Source organism: Zeus faber (assembly GCF_960531495.2).
Source record: "Zeus faber genome assembly, chromosome: 5".
Taxonomy (NCBI): domain Eukaryota; kingdom Metazoa; phylum Chordata; class Actinopteri; order Zeiformes; family Zeidae; genus Zeus; species Zeus faber.
In genome coordinates, this window is record NC_137192.1 from 29,670,773 (window position 1) to 29,694,360 (window position 23,588).

General features: G+C 44.8%; 1 protein-coding gene across 1 annotated transcript in view; it reads left to right on the forward strand.

Annotated features, from left to right (window-relative positions):
* Positions 1 to 4,199: 4,199 nt before the first annotated feature.
* The window catches only part of LOC307231059 (vitamin D3 receptor B), a gene marked incomplete at its 3' end in the record, with an annotated part of 30,502 nt that continues 11,113 nt past the window's right edge, over positions 4,200 to 23,588 (forward strand). Inside the window, exons 1-3 of the mRNA XM_080001606.1 lie at positions 4,200 to 4,240; positions 4,842 to 4,967; positions 22,000 to 22,147. Coding sequence (XP_079857732.1) covers positions 22,002 to 22,147 — 146 coding nt within the window. The 5' untranslated portion in view covers positions 4,200 to 4,240; positions 4,842 to 4,967; positions 22,000 to 22,001. The remainder of the gene's footprint in view (positions 4,241 to 4,841; positions 4,968 to 21,999; positions 22,148 to 23,588) is intronic.

The window sequence follows — 23,588 nt, forward strand, 5'->3', positions numbered from 1 at the left end:
TAATAAAGGGGTTCACATCAGCCCTCCACCCCTAAACCAGCTGTCCCAGTTCCATCGATCAATAGCCGTTCATAGAGGGGAGCAGACCAGCACACCGGCCTCGAGTAAGTGTCTACCAGCTCTATGACACTAAACAAAGTACTGATCATGGCCAAATACAGTATATTCCATTCGGTCACGCATTTGCAGAATAAAGCGTGTCTGACTTTTAAAGAAACAGAAACAGATGGGGCCCATGTCAGGGTGTTGACGTCTCATCATCTCCTCAATACAGTAGCTGCTAAAAAAAAAAAAAAGACAAGTGTGTTTTCTATCAAACACAGAAAACAAAAAAACAACTTCTTGGACATTTGGAGAGGTTCAACGTTGTATTCATTTGTAAATATGTTTCTGACGTACAGTACACTGGGACGTGATCATGGGTGTCGCCCGGGCGTGATGGAAGTCCGCCATGCGCCTCTTCATTTCCCAGAAGAGGGAGCTGGTCGGAGCAGCTTCATGAGCCATTTCAATCCGTGAGCTGTTTAGCAGCGCTTCTGAGGAAAAGCAGCCCGGGTGGGTTGTGGCTTATCGCTGTGTCTGGGAATGACAAACCACTGAGAATTCATCACACAGATTTGACCGACAGCGTTGGTGAACGGCAGGCAGTGCATTTTGGGAAGGCATATACTGTATATTTAGGCAGTGAGAACAGTCAGCATTTGGACCTCTGCTCGGCTCCCCTGTGTAAATCTCCTGTGTAAATTATGAAGGGAAAATAACACGTAGTCCGTTAAGTAAATATTTAACATACTTAGAGGACTTTCAGCCGTGTTGGCTTGCCGCGGTGCAATTTTGTTTTTATTTGGCGGAAGTTGTCAAGGGCCCAGATTAATGAGCACAATAATAATTGCTAAATGACGGGAATAAATATTTCAGATGTGAATGCTGTTCCCTCTTAAAAGAAACATGAATGGTTAGAAAAAGCACAAACACACGGTGAATGTTTCCGATATTCATGATTGTACTTGGTATTGTTAGCGGGCCTTAAAGCCTACATACTGCCCTCCAGCACAGGCAAGGGCATTACTATGTGGTGATATCCTTTGTAACTCTGATAACTATGTTCACATCAGACAACAATTTGCTATTCTATTCTATTCTATTCTATTCTACTGTATTCTATTCTGTTCTCTGCTATTCTGTTCTACTCAATATTATGGATTGCATTGTGTTGCGTGTGACAAAGCTCTCTCGCCCTGCACGGCTGGAATGTAATGTCACCACAGACTCTATTAACCAGCTTGAGTTAAAGCTCCAACCAAACCTTTATCATTTCAGATAGGTGCCTGTGTCAGTGGCACACATTCCTTATTTGCGATTTATCGTCTTCTGGCTTCGCCTCGCGAGCTTATCTAAGGACCTGGGTTCTTTCACGTGCCGGGTCACCTTTGAATCCCACCTTTAAGACCGTCGTATTAACTAGGATCACATACTGTCTGATTGGGGTGTGATGACTAACTCACAAAACAGTCGCAGCCCGTGCTGCCGGGCGATAGCATGAGCGTTGGAGGACATAAAATGGCTGGCCAGGAGTCAGGATACAGCCCCGACATGGATGTTGTGGAGCCAAATAAATTCCCATTAACAGAACAGTTTGATACTGCGCCGGTGCCAGCTTGGAGAATGCCCAAGCCACGGGACAAGGATACACTCTCCACGAGAATTAACTTAACACCCCAGTGCTCTTTACTATCAGCTACTTTACACAAATCTGCCCTCAATGGACAAATGACAGAGTTTTAAGGTCATGCATAGCCTTACGGTAAAACGCAAACCTTGCCATAAATAAACTGGCAAGTGTTGAGACCGGACAACAACCTTCCGTGGCCATTAATATTCACCATAATTGTTGAGCGGCGTCTTCAGTCGCGGGATACGTCACGTATGGAATGTGGTTTCCAGTGCGTGTGGCCACACTGGAAAGGGAACGGGGCGGAAACGGTGGCGTGCACATTGTGCTGACTGTTGGATCAATGCAGGGGATAAGTGGAGGGCTGATGAGTAGGCAAAATACCTGATATGCAATTGATGGAGACAAGAACGTGGCTCGGTTAAAGGAGACCGGAGGTCACAGAATTGTCTGAATTTACTTTAAAAGCTAGAACAAATTCTGATGTGGAGAGAAAGAGAGAGAGAGGATTGCATAACAACAACAACAACAACAACAACAACAACAATAATAATAATAATAACGGTGCATTCACACAGTTTTAGTTTAGAAAAATAACTTTATTTTGTGTTATTCCTGTATCATTAGTATTTTATAATGACTAAAACAAACATTCAAAGTCTCCGTATTCTTTTGACACGCTGTACAATGAGGGGGCTTCGGTCTTGGTTGGAACAGGATGTGAAGACCCAGTTGGGCCCCCTCTCTCCCCTCCATATCTGCAGTGTACTGTGTTGACATTATAGACACACCCCTGACCTTCACCCGGGCCTCTCTCTCTTTCGCTCTCTCTCCCCGATTTAGACCACCACCATCCCTCCCTAACACAGTTCCTTCTGCATCGGTAAATTGCAAATAGATAACATTGAGCGAATAACAATTTATAGCCTATGTATATTTATGTCATCTGCATCATTGCGTGCATTGCACCTTTATTGCGTCATCGCACGTTATTATATTTTTACTGGAATAACACCCCCACTTCCCACTGTATAAACTGTACATAGTCTGTTGCACTACTGTACACACACATCCATATATCTGTGATTATACATATATTTCCTGCTTACATTTTGATTACTCGTTGTATAGATATATATTTGGATTTTTTCCCTGATTATGACAGACGCGATGGTTTATGGTCGACGAGACGAGGACCCCGTTTATTTCTCATGCGATTTGCAAGCGTTACAGCACCACTCCGCCGTGCAGCCGCACCGCCGCCCGTCACCCCGTCGCCCATCTCCCCGTCCTGCCGCCGCCCGTCACCCACTCCTGCAGCCGCCGCCGCCGCCGCCCGTCTCCCCGTCCGGCCGCCGCCGCCGCCGCCGCCCGTCTCCCCGTCCTACCGCTGCGCTGCGGAGCGGACACACCCCTCCCGCACGCGCACGCAGCGCTGCACGCGCTTGCAAAGTCGTTCACGTGTCATTTGAAATAAAGTCAAAATAAAAATAAAAATAAAAATAAAGAGCGAGCGACGCAAACGGGGGAGATTCGTGTGGATTCGATTAAGAGGGAATAAATAAAAAATAAAAAAATAAAAAAAAGGTGCATTTCGTGCGTGTGAGTCGCTGTGCAGCAGCACGTGGACCATAACAATGCGGGGGGGGGGGGGACGCGCCCCACCCCCCCTCCTCCGGGGGCCCGGGCCCGCAGTGCCGCCGCTCCGGTCCCGGCGGTGAATCCGTGAATAAAGCGCTCACAGTGAAACCGTGTCGCTTTAAAAGCTCACGCGGTCAAAGTTGTTTACCTCTCGGTTACCTCTGACGTCACGACACACCCCTATTTGGGGGGCGGGGGGGAAAGGGGGGGGGGCGCCACATGTTACACGCATTGGACTCGACCGAGCGTAAGTCGGGGCAGCTCGGGGCGGCTGCGCCAATCGCGGCGCGGCGTGCGCGCCGAGCCCGCCTCTGGTTGGCCGACGGAGGGGCCGGGAAGCCCCGCCCCTTCTCCCCCCCCCCCGCCCCCGTAGGGGTCCGGTCCGGTGGGCGGGGTTTAACAAAAAGTAATGGCTATCTATTTAGGGGTCCGGAGGAGGGATGTTACTCGTCGGACCAGCGGGGCTACAGATTAATACCTTTGTGTCGCCATTCGCGGTCGTGTCCTCGCGGTCGTCGAGGCGTTGTTTCGGCGCGGAGGAAACAGTTGAGGAGGCTGCGGGAACTTGCTAGCGCGCCGCGTGAGGGCGAAGCAGCCTGCTAGCCACGGGCTACCGAGCTCGCGAGCCGACGTGCGGATCCCCGGGAAGGGCGCGTGCGGGAGTTTGACGGGTTTCTCCCTCGCGACTCCCCCCCCCCCCCCCACGCACCCGCACCGCACCCCCCCTCCCCCCGCACGCGCGCTGCGTGTGTGTTTTTTTTTTTTTTTTTACATATTTTTTTTTTTTTTTTTTTTAATCCCGACCCGAGCTGCGTGGACCTCGGCATGGAGGGGCAGCACTCCGCGAGAGCCTGACCGCCCCGACCCGGGCGGCGGGGGGGGATTAAGCAGCGGAGTCGGTCCGGATGGGAAAAAAGTTGAGCCGAGGTAGGCAAGTCGCCGCGCACGGAACCCGGCGGAGCGGCGTCCTGACCCGGCGTGGAGCGGCCGAGGAAGGCACGCTCTCCCCCGCCCCCGCCCCCCTCCCCTTTTCTTTTACCTTTACCCCCCGTGTAAATAAAAGAAAAGGGGACTAAGTAGTACATAGAAAGTCGGCAGATTCGAAACCGGAAAGCACGAGTGAAAAAAGAAAACAAATCGGGATGGAAAAACACCCAAAACAATAGAAAAGCAACACATTGCATCCCTCTGACCCTCACCCGGAGAGGAAAAAAAAGCTACGCGCACAGAAGGAATGCCAGAGTCGGGGTCTCAAAAAAAAACCAACCCACGCACACACACACACACACACGGTCGGTTGAATGTGGGGCTGCGGTGCTAGAATGAACGCGATCCCGCAGAAGAAGCGGCGTGTCCAGTCCGCCCCCCCCCCCGCCCGCCCCTCCTCCCCCTGCGGCCGCGCGGGGTGTTTTGTGCAGGGAGCGGGGCCCGTGGAGCCCTCGCTGTTATATAAACACAGCGGGTCAGGCAGGAGGCTGAGGGCCCACGGTGACTTGCGACATACCATTCTGCTTTTGTATTCCAACAGGATTAACCACTCGGGAGTAAAGTCGCCGGAGAACCGTTTTCGGGCCGCCCCCTCCTCCTCCTCCTCCTCCTCCCGCTCCCCCCGTTTCACCGCGTCCACCGGGGCATGCGAACACCCCCCTCCCAGGTGAGTCTCACCCCCCACCTCCTCCTCCTCTCCCGCCCAGCGCCGTGACGTGGTTGTTTTTTGTTTTTGTTTTGTTTTTGAATTCGGGATTCTGTCTGTCCGCCTCTTGTCGTTGCTGCTCGTTTTGTTGGTTTTTGTTTTCGAGTGCTTCGTGTCTCTGCGATCTGTGCTGTTTGGGGGTCAGCGGTCGAGGGGGTGTCGACACGTGTTCGGTGGGTGGGTGGGGGGGGTGGGCGCTGCGTTTTGTTTTTGTTTGTTTTGTTTAGTTTTTCTGTTATTTTCCCGTCGGCCCTCGTGCTTTGGTCACTTTCATTCGCTCGCAACCGCAGTTTGTCAACGTGATGACACCGTGCAGCCGCGCAAGCCCAGTCGACGGTCACTTAGTTGAGGCGGTGGCAGGCGTTGTGCGTTCTCTGAGTCTGGGAGCTACGTCTCCCCGGCGTGCGACCAAAGCGGCCCTTCCTCGGGGGAGGCGGCGGTGAAGTTGCTCTGTTGTCATAACAAGGAGGCACGGCAGTCGCCGGGCTTTCGTCGACGTTCGCGGGGTCCCAAGGTGGGAGGGGCCGCGTCCTGTGCGGCGAGTTCAACGCAAGTCGGGGTTAGGGGTTGTTGTGGTGCGTTTTAATGACATAATAATGAGCAAATCATTGACGGGACTGTGACGCTTTTATAGCCGCCGTCGTAAAAACGCCGATGATCTTCAAGTGCGGCGATCTCACCCCCCCCCCCCCAATCAATCAAAGGAGGAACAAATGCAGACAGCAGATCAGAGGAGCCGTTTCAAGTGTTTTTGGGTTTCATGACTGGCATGACTGTAAACCTAACCAGGAAGCAAGTCGCCCATTCCAACACACAGTTTGTCTTCCAAAGTGCACCTTTAAATTGTATGGCGGCTGTTTTTCTTTCTTTCTTTCTTTCTTTCTTTCTTTCTTTTTTTTTGTTCATTTTGTTCTGCACATAGGTAACTCTGCTAACGGGCGGAAGGAGCGTCGTCACATCAGCATGTGAGAGTGCCCGTCCTGCCTTGATTATGTTATTTCTAATAACATAATGAAGAAATAAACATAGCTCCCAGTTCCTTTGTTTTTGTCACTGATCAAGTTTATACCAGATGTTTAAGCTAGATTTCTTACACCTATCCGATTCCGTAAGCGAGGAAACTTTAGAGTTTGACTAGAGGAACGTGGAAGGACTTAGAGGTTTCTTTTGGACACTTGTCAAATGGGGTTTCCCCTCCCCATTTTACTTTCTAGCTGAAATGGCTAAGCTCGAGATTAATCTGGCTCGTCGATATGGAAGTTTGCGACAGACCTCTAATCAGATGGCACCATGTCCATTTTCTACCCCATAGGCTTCCTATGTGTGTTCCTAAATATGCCGGGATCTACCATGTCAAATTTTTAACGAAGCCCTGACGTATTTTTCAGATACTGACACAATGGTAGGTTGTTTACAGAGCTCTGGGGCAGTGGTGGTACAGTCCACTAGGTCTCCCACGCGATCGCTCCGACTCCCCTTTCGTGATTGCAGTAATTGGTTGCTTCCTCTTTCATGTGATCCTATAGAAGGAGAGAGGCTGCTGTATGCTACTGTATTGGCCGGTTGTTTGCCGTTTTATGTATACGTGTGCTGTTTGCCAAATATTTTCAGTGCCCTTCAGGCTAATGAAGTGTTAAGTTCTCACTAATAATCTCATCATCTCATACCCCCCCCCCCCCCCCCCCCCCCCATGGTTGATGGTATGTTGGCCAAACACTTTTATTCGGGTAATGTTTCCTGTAGGGACAGAAATTTGTTCAGAGTGAAGCCGTCTTTGCCATGAGAGACACTGGCGACGGAACCCAAACGCAGGCACGGGGGGCGTCTTAAGAGATGTTTTAAGGTTTTTTTTTAATACAAACTGGGGAATGGTACGGGTTCAGGTGAGTACAGGCAGACGGGCGGGCGGAGGAAGCTGGAGACTGACAAACAGGAGCAGGACAGACCGGAAGGGCAGGGACAGGTAACACAGGGACAGGTAACGCAGGATCGTGCCAAGGAGGCTAGAAACGTTGTCGGCAGTCGAAGACGATCTGGCACCAGAGGAAGGGAACAGCGGAGCTTTTATGCAGGGTCACTAATTGCTGGCAGCTGCTGTACGCCGAGTGGAGTGAGCCTGATTGCTGACGATCATGAGGTTGTGGAACCAGGACCCGGGCGGAGGATAGAGATACAGTAGAGGGGCAGACCATAAACCACCCAACACTCACATTCACACCAAATCCGAAAGTAAAAGAAAACCGCACTCACACAGAGCACACGGGTCCCGGGGGAACAGGCCGGGCAGGTGTGACATTCTTGGAACCGAATGTGGGCGTGAACCGAGTTTGTAGAGGAACTGATATATAGCTGCACTTTATTTCAATAACATATTATAGAACCATCCGCTCTGAATATCTGAATTTTTTTGTCACATGGTATGTTTTGTTTGACGTGCAAACCTTTTTCATGTTCGGGAAATGATTGCCAAGATTTCGCTATGTAAACATCTTTCTTTTGGATAAGTGTTGACGAAAGAACGTGGTGTTTTTTATGTGGAAATTATGTAACCCTGACTTTGCTAAAGTGAATTTGCACTCACCTCACCCACTGTCTTATTTTCTGTCCAGTCCTGTCCAGTTGAGGTGTGTGTGTGTGCGTGCGTGTGTGTGTGCATAAGAATACTTATTCTGTTCGTTATTCTGCATAGACAGAGACAAGTCGTGTGTGTGTGTGTGTGTGTGTGTGTGTGTGTGTGTGTGTGTGTGTGTGTGTGTGTGTGTGTGTGTGTGTGTGTGTGTGTGTGTGTGTGTGTGTGTGTGTGTGTGTGTGTGTGTGTGTGTGTGTGTGTGTGAGTGGGCCTCTCCCTGCCTCGTCTCTTTCCCCTCTCCAGAGTCCAGCAAGAGGCCCAGCGTAAGGGGGAGGCTGCCATCACTGCCTCTCTCCCCTTGCAGGCTGGTAGTGGGGCCGGGGCAGGGGAGGAAGTGTTGGAGAGACCATAGGTTTGGACACGGGACCCCCCCCCCCCCCCCCCCCCCCCCCGATCGCCTCCACCCCAGTATAGCCCATCCTGTGTGGGGCATAGGTCACTTTGTCATGTGCTATAACTGCTGTAACTCGCTCCCTGTGACCGTAGGAAAGAGCTGAGATGGAGGGAGGGACAATGGGGTGAGGGGGACGCGGGGTTGAAGAGACACGGCTGGACCAGTCTGGTTATCTAGTGGTTTAGTGGAAATAACAAACTGTCTGAACGGTAACTGCGAGGTCAAGATTCTGTCTTAAGGGCCACAAACACAAGGAAAATGGCCATGCTCTCACTGTATCATTTCATTTGGAACTGTTTTTATTCTTAAGATTTTTTTTTTTTTCATATCCCCACAACACACGCACACACGCACACACACACACACACACACACACGCTCCTGCCTCCTTCTTCCATCCTTGCTGTGCACCTACATGTGAATGGCCAAGGCGAGTACATTTCCAGTGTAGCCCAGTTCTCTCCGCAGCCCGGGTCATTCCAGGTCTGATTTGTTTTATGTCTCTGCTGTACTCGTGGTGACCCAGCCAGAGGTATGCAGTAAAACACATCGCCTTGTGTTTTCTCTCTCTCTCTCTCTCTCTCTCTCTCTCTCACTCCCTCTTCTTTTTTATCTTTCTCTCCCTCTCTCGCCCTCTTTTTATTTTCTTTAAAAGAAAATTTTGGCAGTATGGAACGATTTCCGAGCCATTTGTGGATTGCGTCATGTGATGCGGGAGGGTGATGCTCATTGGACCGTCGGAGAGGGCCCCCTCTCTCACACGGGCGTTCCATTGCCGTCCCTCTCTTTTTTTTTTTTTTTTTTTTTTCCAGCGCTGTTATAGGTCTGGATGTGATTCCGGCTCGGAGTCTTGTGTGTTGGGATGTGGTCTGTAAGCTCATTGCTAACATTCTTGGGATGTGATGCCAGAGGGTTTTTTTCCGCGCGCTCCCCTCTGCGTGCAGTTAAATTGATTCCTCCCCGAAATGCTGTCTGGCTCCTCCTCCCGTCTTCCTTCTATGTCCCCCACCATACATACACACACACACACACACATCCATAAGAAGGTTTTACTGGAGTGCCCTAGCTCCGAGGGTGCCTTTTATCATGCATGTTGGATGGCGGGTCTGTTTTAAACTCACCTTATATTGACATTCATTGGAGTCAATCTTGCGTCTGGGCCTCACTCCAAACCATTTGCACAGCCCATGTCCCATTTGTCTTGTCCTTCTCTGTTGCATCGACCTGACAAGAGAAACCGATGGCCACTTTGCTGTTTGGTAATCACACACTTGGACATCAGTATTTCATTTGCCAATGAAACGCATGTAAAAGTGGAGACGGAGACCACATACAGCATGAGGACTGGAAGGCCACTGCAAGACAGGAGCTTTTACATAAGTTGTCGTTGCGACCGGACTACGCAGATTCACTGACCACGGTGTTGTGTGGATCAACAAGCTGCCAATCCTTCCCGTTTAAGGCATAGCCTTTACCCTTTATTTCTATTAAACAAAATCACACTTGCTCAGTTGTGGACTTGTGAGGCAAGTCCACAACTGAGCAAGATGTCAAACTTGCCGTTTGACATCTTTCGTGTTAATAACGGAGATGGAGTGGAACAATCCGTGCTCATTTTGGACACTGTTGGGATAGTAGTGATAGAAGGATAGAAACAATCCTATAGTTTTGTGTATGGAGAGAAGTTAGCCAGTTCTGTAGAAACAGTATTGCGATTAAAAAAAATGTAAATCCTTTCACTTGTCAACATTTCAGTTCAGTGGACTGTTCAAACGTTGACAGGAACAATACGCATCTTAAAAGGGTTTCAAACAGTATTTCTTTGTCGAGCGTGTGAACTGAAAAAAATAGAATTATCCAAAACTCTAAATATAGAATTCTAAAAAATATCTTGTATAGCTAAAGCCTTCCCAGGGTTTAAGTCATAAATGGAATTAATTGAGGAAAGGTCTCAAATCATTCGGCAACTATGGCTATGATGCCTCATTGTTGTCTAATGGTTAAAATGTTTTGGTTTTTTTGTTTGTTTTATTTGGGGGGGTTGTAAGAGCTTTCAGGGTTTTGTGTCTTTTAATTGTTTTCTGGATGGAGTCACGTTGTCCATCTTTAGTTTTCAGGCACATGAATGTCTTTTGAGCCATGTAAATGAATAAATCAGGGGAGGAACGGATGAATCACTGCTCCACCGCTGCTAAGTAACACTTGTTCATGCTCTGCTATTGACAATTTAGGGCTGAAGGGAAACTCCCTAGTCTCTCCTATAACTATGGTGAAAAAATAAGGTAAAGTCTTTATTTTGTAGCCTTCACCACCCACTAAAAATGACAAGCTGCAGCCAGTTTTGCGGTGCGGCACGTAATTACAGCAGGCCTCATCTGCTGCGCATCCTCAGCCACTGACGCAGCATCAGTCAGATTACTGCCGATCTCCAGTTCTCCACTTTCCACTCCTGCTCCTTCTCTTCTTGACTCCCGATGGCTCACGACATGTTTTCCCCGTGCACAAGAAAAGGTGCGAGATCCGCTGCACGGCGGCGCACACGTAGATGTTTTGAATTTGCTGTCGTCCACATTTCGTTAGGTTGGCTTTTGGCCCACCTCCCATTCAGGCCAATCAGGGCTCTGCATCCAAGGCAAAACTAAGTGACTCACTTGACTTTATGAGTCATAGTTGAGGGTGGGGAGTGGCATATTGGCCCTCACGTGGCGCGAGACCCTCATGTGCCTCCCACCTCCACCCCACCTCGTGGCCTGAACCGCTGAGCTTCCTGTGCAGACAATGACCGGATCAACCAGGATGTGGAAAATAGGGGTCTGGACCGTACTCCATCCACATCCTATATGTGTAGACTCTCACTCCCGTTAATCCCATGCTTTGTGTTGCATTACAAGGCGGACTCGCGTCAAGCCTTATCACTTGGCTCTTTGAGTTAAATTGGAAGGCTTTTCTATTTTCCTTTCTATGGATCTGAAGATGCCGGGCTGTCAGAGATGAGTCCTTTTTTTTTTTTTCTTTCCTTTTTTTAGCCGGTGACAGATCTGGCCCACAGCTGTGTATTTTTAGCTGGCCGTTTGAATATCAACAAAAACAAGCTGTTTGTCTCGATGCCTCCTCTCCGGGCCCTTGCTGTTGGCTCCCGTTTTCGCGTATCCATAGCAGCTGGCAGCACACACTGGGGCTTTGTGGCACAGAATGTCACTATGACAAAGAGGTCATCACCCCTCCCTCCCTCCAGCCACTTGCTCTATCCATCTATATAATCACTATCAGGGTTTTTTTCCTTCCATTCCTACAGTGCTACTGCTCCACCCCTTTTCCCCCGCCCGCCCCCCCATTATGCTTCCAACGTGCACCTCTCTTTCTCTGTCTCTATCTGTTTCTGTTTCTCTCTCTCACTCACTCTCTCTCTGTCCATCTACTCTCTCCTGTGGGCTTGGGCTTCCTGTTTGGGCACTAACAGTGAGAGGCCATTCAGAGGGCAGTTGTGGAAATCTCAGCTGAATTGTCCGTGTAATTGAAATATTAGTAGGTTGAAAACATGTTTATCACGTGGCCTACTCACCTTGGATTGTCTCCAAGCAAGCTGTAAAAAAACCTGCTGTTTTGAAATAAATGTTGTCAATATGTTTTTATTAAGCTGCAAAAATCTCTACTGTATCTAACTGTGGAGAATTGTGGTGTTTCGGCCTTAAGCCAGCTATAAATTCAAAGCCATATCCCTTAACTGCATCATAACCACCTTTTGATTTGCTGTGAATAAAGATTGAACTTTAGACATTGATGGACATGATCAAGAGCAATCGGAACATACGTGGTTTCTAGATCTGGTTGGAGACGATGTTAAAGATGTTTGTTTTCCTCACTTGGTGCCCATTGAAGCGTTCTACTGGCTGCACGGGTCACATGAGGTCTAGATCAGCCACCCTAATTAACCTCAGCAGCTTTCCACTTTAAATGGAAAATGTGCGGCATATATTGAATCCAACTTCAATGTTCAGGGTTTTCTTGTTTTTTTTTTGTTCCTACTCTTTCCTTGGCCTAGATTTAAGCCACAATGCAGAGCCACTGTCAGTTTGTCGCCCCGTGTACATGTCAGCGTGACGTCCAAGGGTGAAATCACGACACGCATCACCAGCTTCAGCAGCCCATTGCCTCGGACACAGAATTGTTTTGTTTTGTTTGTCCTCCACCTTAGCCGCAGATCTATTCATTTAAGATTACGAATCATTTCAAAAGTTGCCCTTTTGAAATGTTTCCTTTGGCTCCGCTCAATGCAGATAATTGCATCCTCCTCTTGCAATGAGTCAACATTATTTGGAGCTCTTGACAGTGTTTCTATACTGAAGCATCCTCTGGATGTACGCAACCACACGTTGATAATAAGCCACTTCATGCATTGTTACGTTACCATATTGTAACATTGTATTAAGGAACAATGACTGATTAGTCTCTTGCTGCATGTAACAAAACAAATATTCACCATTGTAATTTGAGCCTTAACAATGGAGCAGGCTCTGGTGAAAGTTTGTATTGGACTTTTGGTAAAGGCACCTGTCTAGCACTTGCTAGCATGACATACTGTGTCCGGAACAGTCATCTAAGTGGGAACAGACTCGATACAGAACTTTTCCGTAAATGAGCCCATGTGGGAATGACTACCTACTGCTTTTGCCGGATATTTTTTTTTATCCAGCAATGTTACGGATTCCATGTGGGAAAGGGGCTTATTTTAGTTTTCTGATTTTCTTACTTGTATGGAAAATTAAAAACGTGAACAAAACATACAGAATTGAAGTGGAGTTTTTTTTCTCCGCTAGACAGCAGTGCGCACTATACGCCGTGCCTGTTTTAGTGTGATTTTATTTTAGATGTATTTATTTTTCGTTAATTTCCTACTTTAATGAAACAATATTTTTGAACACAACTGAGTTAAGGGACTGTCCCGTTGCACCTTGGATGGGGACAGTGAAGAGGGAGCAATCTCCCGTCCACTGCGCGTTCCAGTTTCCGTGTCTCCAGACAAAACAAATAAAAACAAAGTGCGTTTTCCTCCATTTCCTACTTGAACAAAACAAAAAAACTATGTCCCGTGCCGCGCCATGCACGTCTCCCCATTGCTTTCCGTTGCAAAGGGACTTAATTCAGTAAAAACTGGATGTTTTTGTATAAATACTACACTTCTGGAACGGGGAGACTTTGCGTTTCCCATCCAGACTTTAATATGATGCCGTTGTTGCCCGAATGAGTAGGTACTTCCACTAGCGCAGAGGACGTCAGTTAAGTACACAGTCCTTCAATGTAGCCCAGGACACATTCGCTTTAACACTGCTAAAAGAATGTGGCCATAATGTGGCCCAGACCACCTCCCAATGTGGTCTAAGTGATCGGATCACACCTATACTAAGAGCTGTCCACTTGTGATCGGATCACCCAAGACGCATGTTAATGCCAGATGTAAACAGGGCCATTGAGTAACCACATAACTAACTCCTAGAGCTTGCTGTGTCGTGTGAGTGTTAATGATTGAATGAGTGGTATTAATTGTAAAGCACTTTAGGTGGCCATGGTGGCTATAGGAAGTGTCACTCACTTAGTAGATGGGGCAGCGTAGAAGAAATAGGAGATGTATATCACAAGACTTCAGATAAAACCGTGCTTTATGCACGTATTTATTTTTGAATATGCACATTTTTCACATTTGTACATGTTTTACAGTAAAACATGTTTTTAAAGAGATGTTTTGCGCAGATAATCACACAACAAGATAATCACACTATGAAAATGTTTATATATTGTTATGCTTATCACGGGGCGGCAGTGCAGTAAACTAATCAGAAACAACAGTATTTGTGACAATGTTAATGTAATACATTACAAGGTGTCCCTGTAAATATTTCTTGTGTTATTAATGCAATTGCATCTGTGATGGATGCTGGCGAAAGCTTCGCATGCAGAACCAGCATCAATCCAGGGGGAGGATGGTGATGGAAACCAATGGCCCCAAATCGCCTGCCTGGCGTTGCGTGCCTGGGACTTGAATGAGTACAGATCTGGTCTAATAACTTGATGCATTATTCAGAGCTTTCTCTGTATGCTATTACGCATTTTGTGTAATGGCCTGTCAAGGCTGAATGGAATCCCATGGGGTTAACCTTTTTTTTTTTTTTTTTTTTGATCAATTGATGATTTACAATATAATGTTGTTGTTGTTATTTGGTAAGGCAAACTAGATTATTGTGGCATGCTAGGTCGGTAAAGGCCCTTGACTGACTTCTAGGGATAGTTAGCCAATGTTCAGCAGGGTCATTTAATGGATTAAATAATGGAAACTGAAGGTAGCTAGATTATGAATCATTTAAGTCAGTTCATTGCATTTCAAGCGATACATCCAATATATAACAACGAGGGCTGGGCCGGTCATGAAATTCTTGCTGCTGATCAATCGTCACCCAATAATCGGCTCGATCGGCATTAATGTCTGTAATATAATATGATTAATATATTATAATAATAATAATAATAATCATAATAATCATAATAATCATAATAATAATAATATACATTTTATACTTCATAGTCAAAGCCAGATGTGTTGCCATTATAAGATAAAGGTTTATTCCATTACTGACAATTCAAATTTGACTAAAATGCTCTCTGAAACCTTGAGAAAGGGAACTGGCCTTTATCAGGACATGGAAATGTCTGGTGGAATAAATTATAATGTTCTAGGAAGAGATTATATTTCAATAACAGAATTGCCATGGAAACATACCTTCTGTAATACAACATTCATATTAACCCTGCAGAGGCGTTAACTGGCTGTATTGCTGTTGAACACTTTGCCTTTAAATTGCACTTTAACTAAGGGCCGACTACCCTGGACGTATTGTTGCCTGCAGCTATATAAAGGGATTCCAGCCCGCAGCTCTCAACACTCGCGTTAAAAAAAAAATAAAGATTTGTTCTCGGTGTTTGAGGTCTTGTTAGAACCAGGACGTCTCAGAGGTCTTGTCATTGGAGTTTGATCAATATCGATCTACATTTGGAGCAGAAATTAGTGAAAAACTGTTGTGATTTAATTAGTTTCAGGAGCGGGCCGCATCATCATCATCCGAAGTTATACAAGTCCAAGCCTCGTCTTTAAGAATCCATTTCCCTCCAACACAAGTCATACTAGGGTGAAGAAGTGTCATTTACCATTGTGTCAATCTTTGTGCACGGAGTGTAGCCGCTTTGTACTCCTTTCCGCTCTTTCGTTTATATTGTGGATACAGTACGTCCAAATACATTAAGTATTTGTAGTATCAACGAAAAAAAACGCGTCACCCAGAAACAATCATAATTCTAGACGCTAGAAGACTCAAATGCCAGAAGCCAAACATGCACATACACGTTGATTGGTCCAGATGTAAGTCCACGGTGTTTGGAACTTTTGGAACTTGTGCTGCATTTCACAGAACCTGGAAAACTGCAATATGTACCTAAATTAACGACTAAACTGGACCACGTGTATAGCTACTTGCAGTTATATTTATTATTATTATTATTTGTAGTAGTAACATAGTTATTGTTTTAATTATTATTATTGTTTTAATTATAATCATTATTGTTTTAATTGTTATTATTATGTCTATCCTGTAGGGATGTTATGCCATTGTTCGGATCATTATTATTTTTCTTCTCCATGGCACTTTTTGAGCTAAAAGTGTGAACAGGCCGACCGCTGCAGCTACGGACATGGTTGAGGTGTCGTTAGAACCGGGGCTCAGCAGATATTTTGTGGTTCACGTGTAATCCAAATCGATCCACATAAGGAGCAAGAATTAGCGAAAAACCGACAACATTTGACCGGAAGTAGCTGAACGTTCATGCATCACCGACACGGCAACGTTCGAAACACATTAGTCGGGTGATGGAGCGAGATGAGTTTGTGGAGTAAGACGCTTTGTGACGTCATCATCCAATTTGCTGTAAATGTGCAGATTGTGGCTACAAACGTCAATTCACATGTGCAAAGCTACGTGGTGTGGACTCTCCACAGTGGTTATAAACTGTGCGTGCGCGTGCGTGTTGGGGCGGCGCAGCCTGGCATCACACTTCGCCAGCACATCACGTCAAGCAGGTAAGCAAGTCAAGCGAGGCGCATGCATTGTGTTACCTGCCTGATGTCTGCGGAGTGTTTCCTTTGATATTGTATTTTCTCCATTTAACCCGGTGCCGTGTACCTCCTGCCACGTTCGAGCCAGCCCTTACACACAAACTGAAGGAGTCTAAACAGTCTAAAACATATTCCGTATTTGCGTCCTCACACATGGAGTTTGCTTGCAGCGTAACGCAAGCAACAAGTGTGTCCTTGTATTAGTAATTCAGCGTGTCACCAGGGCTCCCCGCGTAATTATGTGAGTCGATGCTGCGTTCACTGAAAACTCTGAATATTTAACTCGTTTTGGACGCAATGCAGATGTACAGAGGAGCGACAGCATGAACTCATGCTACGTTCCATGGGAACTCAAGAATGTGTAATTGGTGTCGATAATGGACCAGGTTTATTGCTGCCTGCAGATGTATTTAGGGGTCCATCCTGTAGGAATTTGAAAAATTCCTTATAAATGTGCAGGCTGTGATTCCGAACGTCCATTTGCGTCTTGCGTGTTGTCGAGTCAATCGCTCCGCAGTGGTTAGACGTTCCAAACTCGGTGCGTAACCTGGTTGAAGTCGGCGGGGCTGTTCGATTGATATTTTATGTCTTTGATCTTTTGTAAAAGAAGACATTCTTTTTGGATCTAACCCTGTGTGGTGCGGCGTTGTGCTCCTCCTTACTTTGCAGGTTTCGCGGAGGTCGTAAGATACAAAATATGCGAGTCCATGGTGAGTTTCATATTCTCGCAGTGAATCGAAAAAATAATATCCTGAAAATTGTTAATAGTCACGGAAAGATATAAACTGTTTTCCGGTTTCATGGAACCATAACCAATCAGATAATTTAATCCACAAAAAGGCGTGACCACTAAAATGACATTACTAGGCCATTGTTGCCCCATACGGCATCAACTGGTCAAAATTCCGCAAATACGTCAAACGTCAACTTTCCGTCACTGTGGCTGCAGCTCTATTTCCACAGACAACCCGGTGAGTTATAACAATGACAAGGTTTGGTTTAGAGGCAAACAGAGACGATTGTTTTAAAGAATCTACATGTCCATGCAGCGTACTGCAGCTTAACTGGCGGGCTTGGCGGGGGAAGACATTAAATCGTGACGAGTCCTTCCATAATAAAACAAATTCCAAATGGATGCGAATGTCCAAAAAATGTTGTCTGTCTTACATTACAGGTAATTAATCTATTTTAAAAAGTTCTTTAATTGTAGAGTGTTAGCACAACAACAGCAATAAAGTACAAATTGAAAGTGACATGTTTTTATTATGTTTGTGAAATAACATGTCAATTTTGTTTGTTTTATGAAACAATTACGTTTATTTAATTACAAAATAAGGACAGAATTAAAACGACTATTGAGGCCGCACAATGAAAATATTGCCCGGCATGACAAATTAGGGTCAGAATCGGGCAGAATTATTTTAATTTGATGCCAGATTACGGAATATCTGCAAGATGTAATACGTACCAAACATGACTAAAATGGACCCTGTGTATTGTTGCCTGCAGCTATATTTATTATTATTATTATTATCCCTATTGTTATTGCTCAGACTTTTTTAATATTGCCGATTTTTGGGCTAAAAGTATCTGAAACACGTCAACGGCAGTAAGCAGAGGCGTGGTTGAGAACCAGGACATTTCAGACGTCTTGTCGTTCAAGTTTGATCAATATAGATCTACATTTAGAGCAGAAATTTGTTAAAAACCGCAGTAATTTGATCCGTTTCAGGAGCGGGCCGCTTTGTAACATCATCGTATACTGTATAAGTAAAAGCTTCATCTCTTGGAACTCATTCACATTCAGCCGCTTGCGAGCGCAACACCTAGACGGACAACTTGAGCCGACTGCGTTGAAAGGAAACTCTGAAAACTGTGACTTGTGCTGCGTTTTACAAAACCCACAAAACTATAAGCGGTAAAAGAAGGCGTCTTCGCACCGCAGGAAGTTCTAAGAACCTTTGGAGGAACAGACCCTTTCTTTTGTGTGCGCACTGCATGATCCAGGAACAATGCTAATTGTTAAAACACCGTTCTTGGGGGATATCTAAACTGAACGACAGAAGAGGAACATTCAGTGACATAAGTACACGTTGATTGGTCCAGATGTAAGTCAATGGTGATTGGTCGAACACATGAGCATATGAATAAAACACATGGAAAATTGGATATTTCATTTAAAGTAAACATGTCCTTATACACAATTTATTTCAAAAACATTAAATGTAAAGGCTGAGCATTACGGAAACTCGAAAATTCTACCTAACATGACTAAACTGGATCCTGTGTATTGCTGCCTGCAGATATATTTATTATTATTATTATTATTACTATTATTACATAGTCTACTGCAAAATGGAGATTAGTGTAGGAGCACGGTAAACTTCAAAGACAGCGCAGTTCAGGGAGAGGTATTGTTGGCTTTGTTTTAGAGGGATGGTGTGGTGTTTAAGCACACATTAAATGATTTATGTGTACTTTATGTATACATGTATACTTTATGTTTATGTATACTTTTATACATTTTAGAAAAAAATTAACAACTGGCGATTATGCTGTTTTTTCTGCGTGTGTGTGTTGATGACAGTCAATAAGGAAAAACCAGCCCATATATATATATATATATATGTATATATGTGTATGTATATATATATATATATATATATATATATATATATATATATATATATATATATATATATATATATTACTGGATATATACTGGTAAATTGTGGGAAATGTTTGTATGTTGAAAGGCACCACCACCCAGCTTCGCAGCAAGAGCCCGGAAGGCCTCTTCCAGTACTGTTGAGAGACAGAGAACGGTGTTTGTTGTCCTAAGCAGACATTGCTTTCCCATGAAATCTGTTTTATTAAAGGACCGTGGCCCTAAGAAGCAGCAACCTGGGGGTGGAAACAGGAAATTTGTTAAACTCTGACCGAACAAAACTGTATTTCCATTCAATCATCCTGTTTGCATTGAGAATGTCCTGTTTTGGAGAATGTGCAACTTATGTTAGTCCTTTCATGCATACTTCAAATACCCTTACAAACTGGTCCAACTTTGGTTAATTTTGGGCCTTTTCAGTAGGAGGTTATGTGATTGGTTGCTTTGCTGAACCCTGTGCCTATTGATATTACATCACCTTGATGGAGAGTGTTATCGCATAGTAAATAGTTTGCGGCCTTATCTAAATGTGTGGATAGATAAGCTCTATCTTCAAGTTGTTATAGCTGTGGAACTTGGTAAATGTGTGTTTATTTCTGCATAGAGTTCAGAAAATAAGCGCCAGATGGCATGCTCTCTGCATGTCTTCCATTGATGATTGATATATGGGCCTTTATTCTTCTGTTATTCAGGTTGTTGAATAGTGGTGTGCCCCAAAATGGCTGCCATTCTATACCATTCAGTGCCGTGTTGTTCGAGAGGACCTTTGACTCGAGTCTGTGTGCTTTACCTCTGCCCTCACAGGAAGGTGAGGGATATTGTGAATGGGTGGGTGGGAGAAGAAAGGTGAGCTTTGGTCTGTGTGAAATGAGGTTGAAAGTCACAAGATATGTGCACTTATCCTATTCAGGCCAATGACACGCCCATGGACTCTTCTGTCACAACCGGCCGGTTGGTCACTATAATAAAATTCAGCAGTTAAAGCCACTGCCAACACAAACACTCGTACCTGTTGCTCTATGAAGCGATAGTCACTGTTCGGTCCATCATGAGTGCTATTATCAGAGCCGCGGGCATGACAATTGTTCGTTGTTTTCTCAGCGTTCTCTCAGAGTTGCAGCGTTGCCTTGAGCCGCCTGTCTAAATAAAATTTGCCCCGTGCAGTTTTTGCCCCTGCAGACCTTGCTTTCGGAGCTCATTGAATTTCGAAGGGTTTTCCGATCAACATTTCCGCCTTTTTTATAGTCTGTCCAGTGTCTAGCAAGGTCTGGTGTGGAACATTTGCTTACCATTTATTTTTTGATTCCAGACAGGAGCCGTCTCTGATAGAAGTGCAGTTTCTCTTCTCTACCCAAACCTGATACTTAACTTTCATCCGCGGAGGAGGTTCCTCTGGGCAGACGCGCATCGTCACCAAGGATGTGATTTTGAAGCGAATTCAAATATTCATAAAGACCGCGGAAAGTTGTGAGACAAAAGTTTGATCGTGGTTGTTTTTTTTGTTCCGGTCAAAACATTTTGAATCCCTGGCAGAGCTGGCACCCTTTAATTATAAGCAAATGACTGAGTGGTGTGTCACAACATTTTAAATTATTCAGCTTGGTCCTCACCTCATTAGTTCTGATTTGTGAGTTTGTTGAGATTATTATCGGTTTTCGCCCTCTCTCCTCTCGGTTTCATTCTCTCCGCCCCCAACAATCATTTACTTTCCGTTCACTCTACAATGGAGGCAAAGGAAAGAAAGAAGCTTTGTAAAAAAGGACACTGTTTGTTTATATGGATGCTAGCCTTGCGGTGACATGCCTTTTTTTTTTTTCTCTCGCTCATAAGGCTGTTAAGTGAAATAGATACATGATTCACTATGTAATCAAATGTAACCTAGATCCAGCATTTTGGAATGGAACAAGGTTTTTTCCACTTGACTCATATGGCTCCAGTTCCTTGCCCCAGGACAGAAAACACCAACATTTAGTTCACCTCTGCAGATAGACCGGGGACTTGTGCTCCATGCAAAGAAGGAGACACAGAGCCTGAGTGAAATGGAAAATTGTTCTGCAGGTTTTTGCCACCTGACCTTCTGTGATTGTTTGAAAACAGCTTTCATTAAAAAAATAAAATAAATAACAGATAAAAAATATTTCAAATCTGCGCCTCACAACATCTGTACTCGTAGTTGAAAGGTAAGAAGTTGCACTTTCTTTTTGGGACTCAAAGTGCATTTTTCTCACAATGTGAGCGGTGACAAACATGTGCAAGTAAGAACAGGTCAAAGCCTACTCGACCTCCACCTCAGAAACCCATTTGATACGCGTGATAAATCATGCAGAATCGGGACTGAACTCACACAAATTCACGTAGAGCCACAACACATTTTATTCAAACCATTGGTTTAATTTAAAGCCAGCGGGTGCAACATTTCATCCAAGAATGAGTTTCAAAGAGGACACATTTTTTATGCAATATTTACCCCTCAGACCTAGTTTATCTCTCTCACAGCATTTACCGAATTTGACCAGACATTGATCTTCCTTTTGAGGAATTTCACAAGAAAACATGTCCTTAAACTCCGTGTCTGGTAATAATTAAAGTGTAAATATCTCTGGCACCAAATTTATTTGGTCTTCTGATGTTACTAAACATTCACATGAATGTAATATGAATCACAAACTACCTATCATTAACTGATATACACAGCTCCACGGTGAAGTCGAGTAGTTGGTGTAGTGTGTAGACTAATTGAAAAGCCGGGTTCATGTTATCGTTGACTTTGAGAAAAAATAAAGAAAAATCCTAAACCCAGATGAGGGGATGGAACCACTGATCCCACGTAATTATTTCTTCCATACGGCATATGGAGTCCGTCCACAAAATTCAATAACAATTCATCCTGTGCTCTCCATGATATTTTGCTCGTAGACGGACACGGAACGGGGCAAAAACACACATTTTCAAAGGTGAAGATAATACGTCACAATATTAAAAGTTAGTATTAACACAGTCTTTCATGTCTTTGTCTTTACTTTTTTTATTTTTTTTTTATTTTTATTTTTTTTTATTATTTTTTTTTTAAGTGCAACAAGTACGCCAACACTAGTCTCATGTGTTTGTCTCTCTCGCCCTGCTCCTGTGTCTCCTCTCTCTCCAGTGATGGAGCCCGCTGCTGTGAGTACCTCCACTCTGGCCCCTGATGAGTTCGACAGGAATGCGCCGCGGATCTGTGGGGTGTGCGGCGACAAAGCCACCGGATTCCACTTCAATGCCATGACCTGCGAGGGCTGCAAGGGCTTTTTCAGGTGGGCAGAGTGCGCGTACGGGCATATTTAGCATATTTAGTATATTTAGTACAGTCTGTGTGTGTGTGTGTGTGTGTGTGTGTGTGTGTGTGTGTGTGTGGACACTCGCACTTGTCGTGGAAATAACACGTGGAAATAACACGCAACACATGTCATCAAACAAATATGCGTATCATTATATTTACACAGGAGAACACTCGTACTCATGTGTAATTAGAACTCTAGTAATACACAACACATGTACTAGGGCTGAGTATTGGGAAGATTTTTTTTCCCTTTTTCTTTCTTTATTTTTTCAATATCAATTCAATCTGATGTTGATGAGATGGCTCACGATATGATTCTTTATCGTTATATTGACATTTTGTCTGTATCCGAGAATCGCTGTTTTCTTTTTCATCCAGCCCTATGTGTACATGCATGGTAATATACACATCAACCTAATTTTACTCACCGCTCTAATGTAATTACCACCCACAGTTATATAAGCGACCTTAGAAAGCAGCTGGCCACATCCACAAGCACAACAGTACACAGATAATATCCAATACTGCAATATTACAATACTGCATGTGAGGACATCATCGGCCCGCATCTTATACGACGCAGGAGTTTAGATTTCTTACAATGCCATGGATTGAGTGACTTGGTGAGTGTGTGAGAATGTGAGTATTGTGTGTCTGTTCATGTGCGCTTGCATCTGTACTTCTTGGCAGTGTTGTTGTTTCACGGGAGATGGATGAAAAAGACGGATGTTTAATAATCTCCTTCCTCATCTCTCAGCTGGTCCTGGCTTGAACTTGCTTGAAGTGTGTGTGTGTGTGTGTGTGTGTGTGTGTGTGTGTGTGTGTGTGTGTGTGTGTGTGTGTGTGTGTGTGTGTGTGTGTGTGTGTGTGTGTGTGTGTGTGTGTGTGTGTGTGTGTGTGTGTGCGTATATCTATATACTGTGTGTGTGTGTGTGTATATATATATATATATATATATATATATATATATATATATATATATATATATATACACACGTGTGTGTGTATTGAGTAAATTATTACGCTTTACTTCTTGGCAGGACTCTCTCTTCTCCCCCTCGACTCCCTGGCACACATCCATGTTTGCACTTTTTGACTGGGCTCCAGAGTTGAAGTGTAGAAATGTTTATCTAGTTCCAAAGCTGTGTGTGTGTGTGTGTGTGTGTGTGTGTGTGTGTGTGTGTGTGTGTGTGTGTGTGTGTGTGTGTGTGTGTGTGTGTGTGTGTGTGTGTGTGTGTGTGTGTGTGTGTGTGCGGTGGGCGTGTCAGAGGCGCCTTCATCTTACACCTGTTACACTTGAAGTGCTACACACTGCTAACGGATTAGCCCAAGGTGCTGCATTGTGAGCTTGTACACAGCTCAACCATCACTCATGCCCCTGACTCCCTGTTCCCCTTCACGTTCTCACCTCCTTA